Genomic DNA, 18633 nt, shown 5'->3' with positions numbered 1-18633 from the left:
ACCCCCAGGGGATTGTGGGCTGCAGGGGGGAGTGTGTCTTACTGTACCCCCAGGGGATTGTGGGTGCAGGGGGAGGTCTGTCTTACTGTACCCCCAGGGGATTGGGAGGGGGGAGAGGGGAGTCTGTCTTACTGTACCCCCAGGGGATTGTGGGGGGGAGAGGGGAGTCTGTCTTACTGTACCCCCAGGGGATTGGGAGGGGGGAGAGGGGAGTCTGTCTTACTGTACCCCCAGGGGATTGTGGGCTGCAGGGGGGAGTCTGTCTTACTGTACCCCAGGGGATTGTGGGCTGCAGGGGGGAGTCTGTCTTACTGTACCCAGGGGATTTTGGGGGGGAGAGGGGAGTCTGTCTTACTGTACCCCCAGGGGATTGTTGGGCTGCAGGGGGGAGGTCCTGTCCTTCTGTTACCCCAGGGGATTGTGGGCTGAGGGGGAGTCTGTCTTACTGTACCCAGGGGATTGTGGGCTGCAGGGGGGAGTCTGTCTTACTGTACCCCCAGGGGATTGTGGGGGGGAGAGGGGAGTCTGTCTTACTGTACCCCCAGGGGATTGTGGGCTGCAGGGGGGGAGTTCTGTCTTACTGTACCCCCATGGGGATTGTGGGCTGCAGGGGGGAGTCTGTCTTACTGTACCCCCAGGGGATTGTGGGCTGCAGGGGGGAGTCTGTCTTACTGTACCCCCAGGGGATTGTGGGCTGCAGGGGGGAGTCTGTCTTACTGTACCCCCAGGGGATTGTGGGCTGCAGGGGGGAGTCTGTCTTACTGTACCCCCAGGGGATTGTGGGCTGAGGGGGAGTCTGTGCTTACTGTAACCCCAGGGGATTGGGAGGGGGAGGAGGGGAGTCTGTCTTACTGTACCCCCAGGGGATTGTGGGCTGCAGGGGGGGAGTCTGTCTTACTGTACCCCCAGGGGATTGGGAGGGGGGAGAGGGGAGTCTGTCTTACTGTACCCCCGGGGGATTGTCGGGGGGGAAGAGGGGAGTCTGTCTTACTGTAACCCCCAGGGTTGTGGGGGGGAGAAGGGGAGTCTGTCTTACTGTACCCCAAGGGGATTGTGGGGCTGCCAGGGGGGAGTCTGTCTTACTGTACCCCAGGGGAATTGTGGGGGCAGGGGGGAGTGGTGTCTTACTGTACCCCCAGGGGATTGTGGGGCTGCAGGGGGGAGTCTGTCTTACTGTACCCCCAGGGGATTGTGGGCTGCAGGGGGGAGTCTGTCTTACTGTACCCCCAGGGGATTGTGGGCTGCAGGGGGGAGTCTGTCTTACTGTACCCCCAGGGGATTGGGAGGGGGGAGAGGGGAGTCTGTCTTACTGTACCCCAGGGGATTGAGGTGGGCTGCAGGGGGGAGTCTGTCTTACTGTACCCCCAGGGGATTGGGAGGGGGGAGAGGGGAGTCTGTCTTACTGTACCCCCAGGGGATTGTCGGGGGGGAGAGGGGAGTCTGTCTTACTGTAGCCCCAAGGGATTGTTGGGGGGGAGAGGGGAGTCTGTCTTACTGTACCCCCCGGGGATTGTGGGCTGCAGGGGGAGAGTCTGTCTTACTGTACCCCCAGGGGATTGTGGGGGGAGAGGGGAGTCTGTCTTACTGTACCCCAGCGGGATTGGGAGGGGGAGTGTGTCTTACTGTACCCGCCCGGGATTGTGGGCTGCAGGGGGGAGTGTGTCTTACTGTACCCCCAGGGGATTGTGGGCTGCAGGGGGGGAGTCTGTCTTACTGTACCCCCAGGGGATTGTGGGGGTGGGGAGAGGGGAGTCTGTCTTACTGTACCCCCAGGGGATTGTGGGGGGAGTGTGTCTTACTGTACCCCCAGGGGATTGTGGGGGGGGAGAGGGGAGTCTGTCTTACTGTACCCCCAGGGGATTGGGAGGGGGGAGTGTGTCTTACTGTACCCCCAGGGGATTGGGAGGGGGGAGTCTCTTTCTCCTGTTTACAGTGTGGATATTTCTACACAGACGAGGACGGTCGGATCAGAGATTTCTACCATTCGCGGGGGTTGGAGCGAGTTCTTCAGCCGAGCGCAGTTGAAGGTGAATGTGCAATGGGAATGGCTCCTCCCTCCCCAGACCGCTATTATGTCTCACTTGGGGCCAGTTCAGAGCTCTGAGGATTCTTGTTTGTATTGCAGACTCAGTCGGAGATGTCTCGCAGCTGTCTCTCTCCTTGGCAGTCTCTCAGAAGACCTCTCACTATTACAGGAATGATGAACATGTTTGTCTTTGTCTTGAGAAAGTCAGGTAAGAACTGTCTGCAACTCTACTGAGCAGAGATGGGGGTGCCACACTTTCCTGGGGGGCGGGAGGCGCTAGTTAGTGGGGAGGCCTGGGGGGGAGGAGCAAGTTAGCGGGGAGGCTGGGGTGGGGGAGGAGCAAGTTAGCGGGGAGGCTGGGGGGGGGGGAGGAAGCAAGTTAGCGGGGAGGCTGGGGCCAGGAGGAGCAAGTTAGCGGGGAGACTGGGGGGGGAGGAGCAAGTTAGCGGGGAGGCTGGGGGCGGTGAGGAGCAAGTTAGCGGGGAGGCTGGGGGCGGAGGAGCAAGTTAGCGGGAGGCTGGGGCGGGAGGAGCAAGTTAGCGGGGAGGCTGGGGGCGGGAGGAGCAAGTTAGCGGGGAGGCTGGGGGCGGGAGGAGCAAGTTAGGGGAGGCTGGGGGCGGGAGGAGCAAGTTAGCGGGGAGGCTGGGGGCGGGAGGAGAAGTTAGCGGGAGGCTGGGGGCGGAGAGGAGCAAGTTAGCGGGGAGGCTGGGGGCGGGCGAGCAAGTTAGCGGGGAGGCTGGGGGCGGGAGGAGCAAGTTAGCGGGAGGCTGGGGGCGGGAGGAGCAAGTTAGCGGGGAGGCTGGGGGCGGGAGGAGCAAGTTAAGCCGGGGAAGGCTGGGGGCGGGAGGAGCAAGTTAGCGGGGAGGCTGGGGGCGGGAGGAGCAAGTTAGCGGGGAGGCTGGGGGCGGGAGATGTGACATCCAAAACATTAAATGCTTTTCATTTCTATTATTAGTTCTGGAAAAGACAAGAAAAAATTTATCCTGGAGGTAGGTACTGCCAGCCGTAAGTACGTGGGCATCTCAGTGTGGGCTGTCATACATTATAGAGAGAGGGACAGGGTGCCGGGCAGGGAAGGGGCGTGGCACAGTTAGAGGGACAGGGTGCCGGGCAGGGACGTGGCACAGAGGGATAGGGTGCCGGGCAGGGACGTGGCACAGAGGGATAGGGTGCCGGCAAAGGACGTGGCACAGAGGGATAGGGATGCCGGGCAGGGACGTGGCACAGAGGGATAGGGTTGCCGGGCAGGGACGTGGCACAGAGGGATAGGGTGCCGGGCAGGGACGTGGCACAGAGGGATAGGGTGCCGGGCAGGGACGGGGCGTGGCACAGTTAGAGGATTAGGGTGCGGCAGGGACGTGGCACAGAGGGATAGGGTGCCGGGCAGGGACGTGGCACAGAGGGATAGGGTGCCGGGCAAGGGACGTGGCACAGAGGGATAGGGTGCCGGGCAGGGACGTGGCACAGAGGGATAGGGTGCCGGGCAGGGACGTGGCACAGAGGGATAGGGTGCCGGGCAGGGCGGACGTGGCACAGAGGGATAGGTGCCGGGCAGGGGGGGACAGAGGGATAGGGTGCCGGGCAGGGACGGGGCACAGAGGGATAGGGTGCCGGGCAGGGACGGGGCACAGAGGGATAGGGTGCCGGGCAGGGACGGGGCACAGAGGGATAGGGTGCCGGCGGGACGGGGCACAGAGGGATAGGGTGCCGGGCAGGGACGGGGCACAGCGGGATAGGGTGGCACAGAGGGATAGGGTGCCGGGCAGGGACGTGGCACAGAGGGATAGGGTGCCGGGCAGGGACGTGGCACAGAGGGATAGGGTGCCGGGCAGGGACGTGGCACAGAGGGATAGGGTGCCGGGCAGGGACGTGGCACAGAGGGATAGGGTGCCGGGCAGGGACGGGGCACAGAGGGATAGGGTGGCACAGAGGGATAGGGTGCCGGGCAGGGACGTGGCACAGAGGCGTAAAGGTGGACACAGAGGGATAGGGTGCCGGGCAGGGACGTGGCACAGAGGGATAGGGTGGCACAGAGGGATAGGGTGCCGGGCAGGGACGTGGCACAGAGGGATAGGGTGCCGGCAGGGACGTGGCACAGAGGGATAGGGTGCCGGGCAGGGACGTGGCACAGAGGGATAGGGTGCCAGGCAGGGACGTGGCACAGAGGGATAGGGTGGCACAGAGGGATAGGGTGGCGGGCAGGGACGTGGCACAGAGGGATAGGTGGCACAGAGGGATAGGGTGCCGGGCAGGGACGTGGCACAGAGGGATAGGGTGCCGGGCAGGGACGTGGCACAGAGGGATAGGGTGGCACAGAGGGATAGGGTGCCGGGCAGGGACGTGGCACAGAGGGATAGGGTGGCGGGCAGGGACGTGGCACAGAGGGATAGGGTGCGGGCAGGGACGTGGCACAGAGGGATAGGGTGGCGGGCAGGGACGTGGCACAGAGGGATAGGGTGGCGGGCAGGGACGTGGCACAGAGGGATAGGGTGCCGGGCAGGGACGTGGCACAGAGGGATAGGGTGCCGGGCAGGGACGTGGCACAGAGGGATAGGGTGCCGGGCAGGGACGTGGCACAGAGGGATAGGGTGCCGGGCAGGGACGGGGCACAGAGGGATAGGGTGCCGGGCAGGGACGTGGCACAGAGGGATAGGGTGGCACAGAGGGATAGGGTGGCACAGAGGGATAGGGTGGCACAGAGGGATAGGGTGCCGGGAGGGACGTGGCACAGAGGGATAGGGTGGCACAGAGGGATAGGGTGCCGGGCAGGGACGTGGCACAGAGGGATAGGGTGGCACAGAGGGATAGGGTGCTGGGCAGGGACGTGGCACAGAGGGATAGGGTGGCGGGCAGGGACGTGGCACAGAGGGATAGGGTGGCACAGAGGGATAGGGTGCCGGGCAGGGACGTGGCACAGAGGGATAGGGTGGCGGGCAGGGACGTGGCACAGAGGGATAGGGTGGCACAGAGGGATAGGGTGGCGGGCAGGGACGTGGCACAGAGGGATAGGGTGCCGGGCAGGGACGTGGCACAGTTAGAGGGATAGTGATTTTGCCCCGTTCCTCTCTCTGTGCAGCAGAAATATGTTCGATGTTCTGTCCGGTCTGAGATTCGCCACCTCCGTAGGGTCCTTAGCCATCGGCTCAGCGCCCCCCTGGCACACGTGAGTATGGTGCCACCTTGTGGGCGTGGGGGGCAGTGAGGGGCAGTACCAGCTGATTGTGTTTCCTGTGTAGGTTCAGCTCCTGATTGATAACAAAGTGCTGCCGGATCACATGACCATGAAGCAGCTGTGGCTGACGCACTGGTACGGCAAGGTGAGTCCCCGCCCCCAATGCTGGGGAAATGGGGCCCCCGGGGGGCGGTGCTTGGGGCCACAGACTGATGGGCTTTGTCTCTTGCAGCCGGCGCCGCTTGTGCTCCTGTACAGTGTGAGAGAGAAGAGGAGGTGACCCCGGCCCTGTATTGGGTACATTGTGTGTATATCCTGTGTGTACTGGGCCCGTGAGCTAGCACTCGCACAGCGTGAGTGAATGGAATCCCCTGAGTGCCTTATTGCCCCCCCGCTCAGCAATTTGTATAAAGTCATATTTTCAGCAGCGAAATGTATATTTTGCCAATGTTTTTTAATAAAAAAATCTGTATATAGTGTAATATAATGGGGGGGGGTCTGTTTGTTCCCACCCACGCGTTGGGGTCCAGCCACTGGGGTGGATTGGTCTGTGTTGCATCACCATGGGCGGTACAGTAGGGGGCGGAGTCTCACCACTAAGAGCACAAGCGATGGGAACAGGGGGAGGAGTTGGATTACCATGGGCGGTACAGTAGGGGGCGGAGTCTCACCACTAAGAGCACAAGCGATGGGAACAGGGGGAGGGGTTGGATTACCAATGGCGGTACAGTAGGGGGCGGAGTCTCACCACTAAGAGCACAAGCGATGGGAACAGGGGGAGGAGTTGGATTACCATGGGCGGTACAGTAGGGGGCGGAGTCTCACCACTAAGAGCACAAGCGATGGGAACAGGGGGAGGAGTTGGATTACCATGGGCGGTACAGTAGGGGGCGGAGTCTCACCACTAAGAGCACAAGCGATGGGAACAGGGGGAGGAGTTGGATTACCATGGGCGGTACAGTAGGGGGTGGTGTCTCAGCCACAGATGGGCCCAAATAGTTGTATCTAACCACAGGTAGGCCCAGTGGGTGGAGCCTGGGGTGCAGGTAGGCCCAGTGGGTGGAGCCTGGGGGGCAGGTAGGCCCAGTGGGTGGAGCCTGGGGGGCAGGTAGATCACTTGGAAGAGAGAGGACACTCCTTATTAAAGGAACAGTAACACCAAAAAATTAAAGTGTTTTAAAGTAATTCAAATATAATGTACAGTTGCCCTGCGCTGGTAAAACTGGTAAGTTTGCAACAGAAACGCTATTATAGTTTATATAAATACCCCGCTGTGTAGCCCCGGGGGCAAGCCATTCCTGCCACTGGTACAGCTGGGGTGTTTGCTACAGAACCCTACTATAGTTTATATAAATACCACCGCTGTGTAGCCCCGGGGCAGCCAATTCCTGCACTGGTACAGCTGGGGTTGTTTGCTACAGAAACCCTACTATAGTTTATATAAATACCGCCGCTGTGTAGCCCCGGGGGCAGCCATTTCCTACACCGGTACAGCTGGGGTGTTTGCTAACAGAAACCCTACTATAGTTTCTATAAATACCCCCGCTGTGTAGCCCCGGGGGCAGCCATTCCTGCACTGGTACAGCTGGGTGTTTGCTACAGAAACCCTACTATAGTTTATATAAATACCGCCGCTGTGTAGCCCCGGGGGCAGCCGTTCCTGCACTGGTACAGCTGGGGTGTTTGCTACAGAAACCTACTATAGTTTATATAAATACCCCGCTGTGTAGCCCCGGGGGCAAGCCATTCTGCACTGGTAACAGCTGGGGTGTTTGCTACAGAAACCCTACTATAGTTTATTAAATACGCCGCCTGTGTAGCCCCGGAGGGAGCCATTCCTTGCCACTGGGTAACAGCTGGGGTGTTTGCTACAGAAACCCTACTAATAGTTTATATAAAATACCCCGCTGTGTAGCCCCGGGGGGCAGCCATTCCCTACACCGGCTACAGCTGGGGTGTTTGCTACAGAAACCCTACTATAGTTTTCTATAAATACCCGCTGTGTAGCCCCGGGGGCAGCCATTCCTGCACTGGTACAGCTGGGGTGTTTTGCTACAGCAACCCTACTATAGTTTATATAAATACCTCCGCTGTGTAGCCCCGGGGGGCAGCCATTCCTGCACCGGTACAGCTTGGGGTGTTTGCTACAGAAACCCTACATAGTTTATATAAATACCCCCGCTGTGTAGCCCCGGGGGCAGCCATTCCTGCACTGGTACAGCTGGGGTGTTTGCTACAGAAACCCTACTATAGTTTATATAAATACCCCGCTGTGTAGCCCGGGGGCAGCCATCTCCTGCACTGGTACAGCTGGGGTGTTTGCTACAGAAACCCTACTATAGTTTATATAAATACCCCGCTGTGTAGCCCCGGGGGCAGCCATTCCTGCACTGGTACAAGCTGGGGTGTTTGCTACAGCAAACCCCTACTATAGTTTTATAAATACCCCGCTGTGTAGACCCCGGGGGCAGCCATTCCTGCACTGGTACAGCTGGGGTGTTGCTACAGAAACCCTACTATAGTTTATATAATACCCCGCTGTGTAGCCCGGGGGCAGCCATTCCTGCACCGGTACAGCTTGGGGTGTTTGCTACAAGAACCCTACTATAGTTTATATAAATACCCGCTGTGTAAGCCCCCGGGGCAGCCATTCCCTGCACTGGTACAGCTGGGGTGTTTGCTACCAGCAACCCTACCCTATAGTTTAATAAATACCCCGCTGTGTAGCCCCGGGGGCAGCCATTCCTGCACCGGTACAGCTGGGGTGTTTGCTACAGAAACCCCTACTATAGTTTATATAATACCCCGCTGTGTAGCCCCGGGGCAGTCCATTCCCTGCACTGGTAAGCTGGGGTGTTTGCTACAGAAACCCTACTATAGTTTATCCATCACATACCCCCCGCTGTGTACCCCCGGGGCAGCCATTCCTGCACTGGTAACAGCTGGGGTGTTTGCTACAGAAACCCCTACTATGTTTATATAAATACCCCGCTGTGTAGCCCCGGGGGCAGCCATTTCCTGCACTGGTAAGCTGGGGTGTTTGCTACAGAAACCCTACTATAGTTTTATATAATACCCCCCGCTGTGTAGCCCCGGGGGCAGCCCATTCCTGCACTGGTACGCTGGGGTGTTTGCTACAGAACACCCTACTATAGTTTATATAAAATACACCGCTGTGTAGCCCCGGGGGCAGCCATTCCTGCACTGGTACAGCTGGGGTGTTTGCTACAGAAACCCTACTATAGTTTATATAAATCCCCCGCTGTGTAGCCCCCGGGGGCAGCCATTCCTGCACTGGTACAGCTGGGGTGTTTGCTACAGAAACCCTACTAAGTTTATATAAATACCCCCGCTGTGTAGCCCGGGGGCAGCCATTCCTGCACTGGTACAGCTGGGGTGTTTGCTACAGAAACCCTACTATAGTTTATATAAATACCGCTGTGTAGCCCCGGGGCAGCCATTCCTGCACTGGTACAGCTGGGGTGTTTGCTACAGAAACCCTACTATAGTTTATATAATACCCCGCTGTGTAGCCCCGGGGACAGCCATTCCTGCACCGGTACAGCTGGGGTGTTTGCTACAGAAACCCTACTATAGTTTATATAAATACCCCACACCTGGGGCCGCTGTGTAAGCCCCGGGGCAGCCATTCCTGCACCGGTACAGCTGGGCGTGTTTGCTACAGAAACCCTACTATAGTTTATATAAATACCGACTCCGCTGTGTAGCCCCGGGGGCAAGCCATTCCTGCACCGGTACAGCTGGGGTGTTTGCTACAGAAACCCCTACTATAGTTTTATATAAATACCCCCGCTGTGGTAGCCCCGGGGGCAGCCATTCCTGCACTGGTACACGCTGGGGTGTTTGCTACAAGAACCCTACTATAGTTTATATAATACCCCCGCTGGTGTAGCCCCGGGGGCAGCCATTCCTGCACTGGTACAGCTGGGGTGTTTGCTACAGTAACCCTACTATAGTTTATATAAATCCCCGCTGTGTAGCCCCCGGGGGCAGCCCATTCCTGCACCGGTACAGCTGGGGTGTTTGCTACAGAAAACCCTACTATAGTTTATATAATACCCCGCTGTGTAGCCCCGGGGCAGCCATTCCTGCACCGGTACAGCTGGGGTGTTTTGCTACAGAAACCCTACTATAGTTTAATATAAATACCCGTGTGTAGCCCCGGGGCAGCCATTCCTGCACTGGTACAGCTGGGGTGTTTGCCTACAGAAACCTACTATAGTTTATATAAATACCCCCGCTGTGTAGCCCCGGGGCAGCCATTCCTGCACTGGTACAGCTGGGGTGTTTGCTACAGAAACCCTACTATAGTTTATATAAATACCCCCGCTGTGGTAGCCCCGGGGGCAGCCATTCCTGCACTGGTACAGCTGGGGTGTTTGCTACAGAAACCCTACTATAGTTTATATAAATACCCCGCTGTGTAGCCCCGGGGCAGCCATTCCCTGCACTGGTACAGCTGGGGTGTTTGCTACAGAAACCCTACTATAGTTTATATAAATACCTCCGCTGTGTAGACCCGGGGGCAGCCGTTCCTGCACCGGTACAGCTGGGGTGTTTGCTACAGAAACCCTACTATAGTTTATATAAATACCCCGCTGTGTAGCCCCGGGGGCAGCCATTCCTGCACTGCGGTACAGCTGGGGTGGTTTGCTACAGAAACCCTACTATAGTTTTATATAATACCCCCGCTGTGTAGCCCCGGGGGCAGCCATTCCTGCACCGGTACAGCTGGGGTGTTTGCTACAGAAACCCTACTATAGTTTATATAAATACCCCGCTGTGTAGCCCGGGGCAGCCATTCCTGCACCGGTACAGCTGGGGTGTTGCTACAGAAACCTACTATAGTTTATATAAATACCCCGCTGTGTAGCCCCGGGGCAGCCATTCCTGCACTGGTACAGCTGGGGTGTTTGCTACAGAAACCCTACTATAGTTTATATAAATACCCCGCTGTGTAGCCCCGGGGCAGCCATTCCTGCACCGGTACAGCTGGGGTGTTTGCTACAGAAACCCTACTATAGTTTATATAAATACCCCGCTGTGTAGCCCCGGGGGCAGCCATTCCTGCACTGGTACAGCTGGGGTTTTGCTACAGAAACCCTACTATAGTTTATATAAATACCGCTGTGTAGCCCCGGGGGCAGCCATTGAAGCTGGCAAAAGACAGAGAAAGGCACAGGTTACATAGCAGATAACAGATAAGCTTTGTAGAATATAATGGGGTTTTATCTGTTATCTGCTAAGTAACCTGTGCCTTTTCTCCTGTAAATGGCTGCCCCCGGGGCTACACAGAAGCTTTATTTATATAAACTATAGTAGGGTTTCTAAGGAAAACACACCAGTTGTACCAGCACAGGGTAGCATTACATTATATAGTAATTACTTTTATACACTTTCATTTTTTGGTGTTACTGTCCCTTTAAAGAGACCCTAAAACAAAGAAGGTCCCGACGCGTTTCACATACAAAATACAATTTCCAACGCACCTATTTCTGTACAAATATAATCACTGAATACAATGGTGGGAAATATATACAATTCCTGAATGTCGCCAAACTGAGCCCCACAGTGCCCCCTTATGGCCAAACAGCGCATTACATTCAAACTCTTTGGCTGCCGAGTATCTACAGGAAAATATCCCCCTCCGTTACAGGGAAATATCCCCCCCCCCCCCGTTACAGGGAAATATCCCCCCCCCCCGTTACAGAGAAATAACCCCCCCGTTACAGGGAAATATCCCCCCCCCGTTACAGAGAAATAACCCCCCCCCCGTTACAGGGAAATATCCCCCCCCCCGTTACAGAGAAATAAACCCCCCCGTTACAGGGAAATATCCCCCCCCCCCCGTTACAGAGAAATAACCCCCCCCGTTACAGGGAAATATCCCCCCCCCCGTTACAGAGAAATATCCCCCCCCCTCGTTACAGAGAAATAACCCCCCCCCCCGTTACAGGGAAATATCCCCCCCCCCGTTACAGAGAAATAACCCCCCCCGTTACAGGGAAATAATCCCCCCCCCCCCGTTACAGAGAAATAACCCCCCCCGTTACAGGGAATATCCCCCCCCCCGTTACAGAGAAATATCCCCCCCCCCCCGTTACAGAGAAATAACCCCCCCCGTTACAGGGAAATATCCCCCCCCCCCGTTACAGAGAAATAACCCCCCCCCGTTACAGGGAAATATCCCCCCCCCCCGTTACAGAGAAATAACCCCCCCCCGTTACAGGGAAATATCCCCCCCCCCGTTACAGAGAAATAACCCCCCCCGTTACAGGGAAATATCCCCCCCCCCGTTACAGAGAAATAACCCCCCCCCCCGTTACAGAGAAATAACCCCCCTACGCCACATCTCCACCATTGCATTCCTTACAATGCCTCGATGCCCCTGTAGCTGAGACAATCTGCTCTCCCATTGTACGTTCCTTGTGGCACGGCCCACGCACCTCGGCCCATTAGCCACGTTGGTTCATAGAGTTTATACATTGCCGGACTGGGGAAGCCCCCCCTGTAACTGCCCCGTGTGCCCCTTCCCAGGAATCACACTTGGAGATATTGTGTTGGCCAGAGTTTTGCCCCTAGGGGCAGCACATTTACCCCACCTCGTGGTACTGCCCCGTGTGCCCCTTCCCAGGAATCACACTTGGAGATATTGTGTTGGCCAGAGTTTTGCCCCTAGGGGCAGCACATTTACCCCACCTCGTGGTACTGCCCCGTGTGCCCCTTCCCAGGAATCACACTTGGAGATATTGTGTTGGCCAGAGTTTTGCCCCTAGGGGCAGCACCTTTACCCCACCTCGTGGGTACTGCCCCGTGTGCCCCTTCCCAGGAATCACACTTGGAGATATTGTGTTGGCCAGAGTTTTGCCCCTAGGGGCAGCACATTTACCCCACCTCGTGGTACTGCCCCGTGTGCCCTTCCCAGGAATCACACTTGGAGATATTGTGTTGGCCAGAGTTTTGCCCCTAGGGGCAGCACATTTACCCCACCTCGTGGTACTGCCCCGTGTGCCCCTTCCCAGGAATCACACTTGGAGATATTGTGTTGGCCAGAGTTTTGCCCCTAGGGGCAGCACATTTACCCCACCTCGTGGTACTGCCCCGTGTGCCCCTTCCCAGGAATCACACTTGGAGATATTGTGTTGGCCAGAGTTTTGCCCCTAGGGGCAGCACCTTTACCCCACCTCGTGGTACTGCCCCGTGTGCCCCTTCCCAGGAATCACACTTGGAGATATTGTGTTGGCCAGAGTTTGCCCCTAGGGGCAGCACATTTACCCCACCTCGTGGTACTGCCCCGTGTGCCCCTTCCCAGGAATCACACTTGGAGATATTGTGTTGGCCAGAGTTTTGCCCCTAGGGGCAGCACATTTACCCCACCTCGTGGTACTGCCCCGTGTGCCCCTTCCCAGGAATCACACTTGGAGATATTGTGTTGGCCAGAGTTTTGCCCCTAGGGGCAGCACCTTTACCCCACCTCGTGGTACTGCCCCGTGTGCCCCTTCCCAGGAATCACACTTGGAGATATTGTGTTGGCCAGAGTTTTGCCCCTAGGGGCAGCACATTTACCCCACCTCGTGGTACTGCCCCGTGTGCCCCTTCCCAGGAATCACACTTGGAGATATTGTGTTGGCCAGAGTTTTGCCCCTAGGGGCAGCACATTTACCCCACCTCGTGGTACTGCCCCGTGTGCCCCTTCCCAGGAATCACACTTGGAGATATTGTGTTGGCCAGAGTTTTGCCCCTAGGGGCAGCACATTTACCCCACCTCGTGGTACTGCCCCGTGTGCCCCTTCCCAGGAATCACACTTGGAGATATTGTGTTGGCCAGAGTTTTGCCCCTAGGGGCAGCACATTTACCCCACCTCGTGGTACTGCCCCGTGTGCCCCTTCCCAGGAATCACACTTGGAGATATTGTGTTGGCCAGAGTTTTGCCCCTAGGGGCAGCACATTTACCCCACCTCGTGGTACTGCCCCGTGTGCCCCTTCCCAGGAATCACACTTGGAGATATTGTGTTGGCCAGAGTTTTGCCCCTAGGGGCAGCACATTTACCCCACCTCGTGGTACTGCCCCGTGTGCCCCTTCCCAGGAATCACACTTGGAGATATTGTGTTGGCCAGAGTTTTGCCCCTAGGGGCAGCACATTTACCCCACCTCGTGGTACTGCCCCGTGTGCCCCTTCCCAGGAATCACACTTGGAGATATTGTGTTGGCCAGAGTTTTGCCCCTAGGGGCAGCACATTTACCCCACCTCGTGGTACTGCCCCGTGTGCCCCTTCCCAGGAATCACACTTGGAGATATTGTGTTGGCCAGAGTTTTGCCCCTAGGGGCAGCACATTTACCCCACCTCGTGGTACTGCCCCGTGTGCCCCTTCCCAGGAATCACACTTGGAGATATTGTGTTGGCCAGAGTTTTGCCCCTAGGGGCAGCACATTTACCCCACCTCGTGGTACTGCCCCGTGTGCCCCTTCCCAGGAATCACACTTGGAGATATTGTGTTGGCCAGAGTTTTGCCCCTAGGGGCAGCACATTTACCCCACCTCGTGGTACTGCCCCGTGTGCCCCTTCCCAGGAATCACACTTGGAGATATTGTGTTGGCCAGAGTTTTGCCCCTAGGGGCAGCACATTTACCCCACCTCGTGGTACTGCCCCGTGTGCCCCTTCCCAGGAATCACACTTGGAGATATTGTGTTGGCCAGAGTTTTGCCCCTAGGGGCAGCACATTTACCCCACCTCGTGGTACTGCCCCGTGTGCCCCTTCCCAGGAATCACACTTGGAGATATTGTGTTGGCCAGAGTTTTGCCCCTAGGGGCAGCACATTTACCCCACCTCGTGGTACTGCCCCGTGTGCCCCTTCCCAGGAATCACACTTGGAGATATTGTGTTGGCCAGAGTTTTGCCCCTAGGGGCAGCACATTTACCCCACCTCGTGGTACTGCCCCGTGTGCCCCTTCCCAGGAATCACACTTGGAGATATTGTGTTGGCCAGAGTTTTGCCCCTAGGGGCAGCACATTTACCCCACCTCGTGGTACTGCCCCGTGTGCCCCTTCCCAGGAATCACACTTGGAGATATTGTGTTGGCCAGAGTTTTGCCCCTAGGGGCAGCACATTTACCCCACCTCGTGGTACTGCCCCGTGTGCCCCTTCCCAGGAATCACACTTGGAGATATTGTGTTGGCCAGAGTTTTGCCCCTAGGGGCAGCACATTTACCCCACCTCGTGGTACTGCCCCGTGTGCCCCTTCCCAGGAATCACACTTGGAGATATTGTGTTGGCCAGAGTTTTGCCCCTAGGGGCAGCACATTTACCCCACCTCGTGGTACTGCCCCGTGTGCCCCTTCCCAGGAATCACACTTGGAGATATTGTGTTGGCCAGAGTTTTGCCCCTAGGGGCAGCACATTTACCCCACCTCGTGGTACTGCCCCGTGTGCCCCTTCCCAGGAATCACACTTGGAGATATTGTGTTGGCCAGAGTTTTGCCCCTAGGGGCAGCACATTTACCCCACCTCGTGGTACTGCCCCGTGTGCCCCTTCCCAGGAATCACACTTGGAGATATTGTGTTGGCCAGAGTTTTGCCCCTAGGGGCAGCACATTTACCCCACCTCGTGGAATCACACTTGGAGATAGGGGAAAATCAGATCATACTTACCGAGATTTTCTGTTCCTGGACTGTAACGTGGCAGTGGCACCAACGGGATCTTCCCAACAGGGAGGGAAACAGGAAAGCTACAACCCCAGTACAGACTGGTGTAACCCCGGTACAGACTGGTGCAACCCCGGTACAGACTGGTGCAACCCCGGTACAGACTGGTGCAACCCCGGTACAGACTGGTGCAACCCCGGTACAGACTGGTGCAACCCCGGGACAGACTGGTGCAACCCCGGTACAGACTGGTGCAACCCCGGGACAGACTGGTGCAACCCCGGTACAGACTGGTGCAACCCCGGTACAGACTGGTGCAACCCCGGGACAGACTGGTGCAACCCCGGGACAGACTGGTGCAACCCCGGTACAGACTGGTGCAACCCCGGTACAGACTGGTGCAACCCCGGGACAGACTGGTGCAACCCCGGGACAGACTGGTGCAACCCCGGTACAGACTGGTGCAACCCCGGGACAGACTGGTGCAACCCGGGGACAGACTGGTGCAACCCCGGTACAGACTGGTGCAACCCCGGGACAGACTGGTGCAACCCCGGTACAGACTGGTGCAACCCCGGTACAGACTGGTGCAACCCCGGTACAGACTGGTGCAACCCCGGGACAGACTGGTGCAACCCCGGTACAGACTGGTGCAACCCCGGTACAGACTGGTGCAACCCCGGTACAGACTGGTGCAACCCCGGGACAGACTGGTGCAACCCCAGGACAGACTGGTGCAACCCCGGTACAGACTAGTGTACCTACATCTATACTGAACAATAGCACCCTTACTACTCAGCCACACCAACAGCCGTGGCACAGTAACAACTACCCCTGCAGCAATAGCCATTATAATACACTCACCAACCAGAATATCTGTAGTGAGTTCACATTAACTGCCCAACAAAGTATTCATTACTTACAGTACAGAGGCAGAAATCAACTTTCATCTGCTGCAAAATAAATACATTTACGATATTGCAAAGAGAATTCTCGTACTGAATACGACAAACCATCCCCGCAGGAAACCGATAAACCAACTGGCAACATAGAAACCGGTAAAAAGCACGTTATGGGCCCCAATGCCAGAATAGTACCAGCGCATGTGAGGGAATGCAGTAACACACTGTATAAATAAGCTTCATTCCGCCAGAATAGTACCAGCGCATGTGAGGGAATGCAGTAACACACTGTATAAATAAGCTTCATTCTGCCAGAATAGTACCAGCGCGTGTGAGGGAATGCAGTAACACACTGTATAAATAAGCCTCATTCTGCCAGAATAGTACCAGCGCGTGTGAGGGAATGCAGTAACACACTGTATAAATAAGCTTCATTCCGCCAGAATAGTACCAGCGCATGTGAGGGAATGCAGTAACATACTGTATAAATAAGCTTCATTCTGCCAGAATAGTACCAGCGCATGTGAGGGAATGCAGTAACATACTGTATAAATAAGCTTCATTCTGCCAGAATAGTACCAGCGCATGTGAGGGAATGCAGTAACATACTGTATAAATAAGCCTCATTCTGCCAGAATAGTACCAGCGCATGTGAGGGAATGCAGTAACATACTGTATAAATAAGCCTCATTCTGCCAGAATAGTACCAGCGCATGTGAGGGAATGCAGTAACATACTGTATAAATAAGCCTCATTCTGCCAGAATAGTACCAGCGCATGTGAGGGAATGCAGTAACATACTGTATAAATAAGCTTCATTCTGCCAGAATAGTACCAGCGCGTGTGAGGGAATGCAGTAACATACTGTATAAATAAGCTTCATTCTGCCAGAATAGTACCAGCGCGTGTGAGGGAATGCAGTAACATACTGTATAAATAAGCTTCATTCTGCCAGAATAGTACCAGCGCATGTGAGGGAATGCAGTAACATACTGTATAAATAAGCTTCATTCTGCCAGAATAGTACCAGCGCGTGTGAGGGAATGCAGTAACATACTGTATAAATAAGCTTCATTCTGCCAGAATAGTACCAGCGCGTGTGAGGGAATGCAGTAACATACTGTATAAATAAGCCTCATTCTGCCAGAATAGTACCAGCGCATGTGAGGGAATGCAGTAACATACTGTATAAATAAGCTTCATTCTGCCAGAATAGTACCAGCGCATGTGAGGGAATGCAGTAACATACTGTATAAATAAGCTTCATTCTGCCAGAATAGTACCAGCGCATGTGAGGGAATGCAGTAACATACTGTATAAATAAGCTTCATTCTGCCAGAATAGTACCAGCGCATGTGAGGGAATGCAGTAACACACTGTATAAATAAGCTTCATTCTGCCAGAATAGTACCAGCGCGTGTGAGGGAATGCAGTAACATACTGTATAAATAAGCTTCATTCTGCCAGAATAGTACCAGCGCGTGTGAGGGAATGCAGTAACACACTGTATAAATAAGCTTCATTCTGCCAGAATAGTACCAGCGCGTGTGAGGGAATGCAGTAACACACTGTATAAATAAGCCTCATTCTGCCAGAATAGTACCAGCGCATGTGAGGGAATGCAGTAACATACTGTATAAATAAGCTTCATTCTGCCAGAATAGTACCAGCGCATGTGAGGGAATGCAGTAACATACTGTATAAATAAGCTTCATTCTGCCAGAATAGTACCAGCGCATGTGAGGGAATGCAGTAACATACTGTATAAATAAGCTTCATTCTGCCAGAATAGTACCAGCGCGTGTGAGGGAATGCAGTAACATACTGTATAAATAAGCTTCATTCTGCCAGAATAGTACCAGCGCATGTGAGGGAATGCAGTAACATACTGTATAAATAAGCTTCATTCCGCCAGAATAGTACCAGCGCATGTGAGGGAATGCAGTAACATACTGTATAAATAAGCTTCATTCTGCCAGAATAGTACCAGCGCATGTGAGGGAATGCAGTAACACACTGTATAAATAAGCTTCATTCTGCCAGAATAGGACCAGCGCGTGTGAGGGAATGCAGTAACATACTGTATAAATAAGCTTCATTCTGCCAGAATAGTACCAGCGCGTGTGAGGGAATGCAGTAACATACTGTATAAATAAGCTTCATTCTGCCAGAATAGTACCAGCGCATGTGAGGGAATGCAGTAAACACACTGTATAAATAAGCTTCATTCTGCCAGAATAGTACCAGCGCATGTGAGGGAATGCAAGTAACATACTGTATAAATAAGCTTCATTCTGCCAGAATAGTACCAGCGCATGTGAGGGAATGCAGTAACATACTGTATAAATAAGCTTCATTCTGCCAGAATAGTACCAGCGCATGTGAGGGAATGCAGTAACATACTGTATAAATAAGCTTCATTCTGCCAGAATAGTACTAGCGCGTGTGAGGGAATGCAGTAACATACTGTATAAATAAGCTTCATTCTGCCAGAATAGTACCAGCGCGTGTGAGGGAATGCAGTAACATACTGTATAAATAAGCTTCATTCTGCCAGAATAGTACCAGCGCATGTGAGGGAATGCAGTAACATACTGTATAAATAAGCTTCATTCTGCCAGAATAGTACCAGCGCGTGTGAGGGAATGCAGTAACACACTGTATAAATAAGCTTCATTCTGCCAGAATAGTACCAGCGCGTGTGAGGGAATGCAGTAACATACTGTATAAATAAGCTTCATTCTGCCAGAATAGTACCAGCGCATGTGAGGGAATGCAGTAACATACTGTATAAATAAGCTTCATTCTGCCAGAATAGTACCAGCGCGTGTGAGGGAATGCAGTAACACACTGTATAAATAAG

The 18633-nt window shown here is 55.0% G+C and overlaps 1 protein-coding gene across 1 annotated transcript; it reads left to right on the top strand.

Moving 5' to 3' along the window:
* Positions 1-1952: 1952 nt before the first annotated feature.
* Positions 1953-5680, top strand: pcgf1 (polycomb group ring finger 1; the record flags this gene model as incomplete). The annotated part of the gene is given in 6 exon segments (NM_001016417.2): positions 1953-2027; positions 2126-2234; positions 2982-3015; positions 5103-5189; positions 5263-5343; positions 5431-5680. Coding segments are annotated over 6 exon segments (434 nt in total), but the record flags the coding sequence as incomplete, so codon positions are not given.
* Between the last annotated feature and the right edge of the window lie 12953 nt (positions 5681-18633).

Source organism: Xenopus tropicalis, chromosome 8, assembly GCF_000004195.4.
Source record: "Xenopus tropicalis strain Nigerian chromosome 8, UCB_Xtro_10.0, whole genome shotgun sequence".
NCBI classification, from domain to species: domain Eukaryota; kingdom Metazoa; phylum Chordata; class Amphibia; order Anura; family Pipidae; genus Xenopus; species Xenopus tropicalis.
Note: the sequence above shows the minus strand (reverse complement) of the source record. Positions and strands in the feature narration are given on the sequence as shown.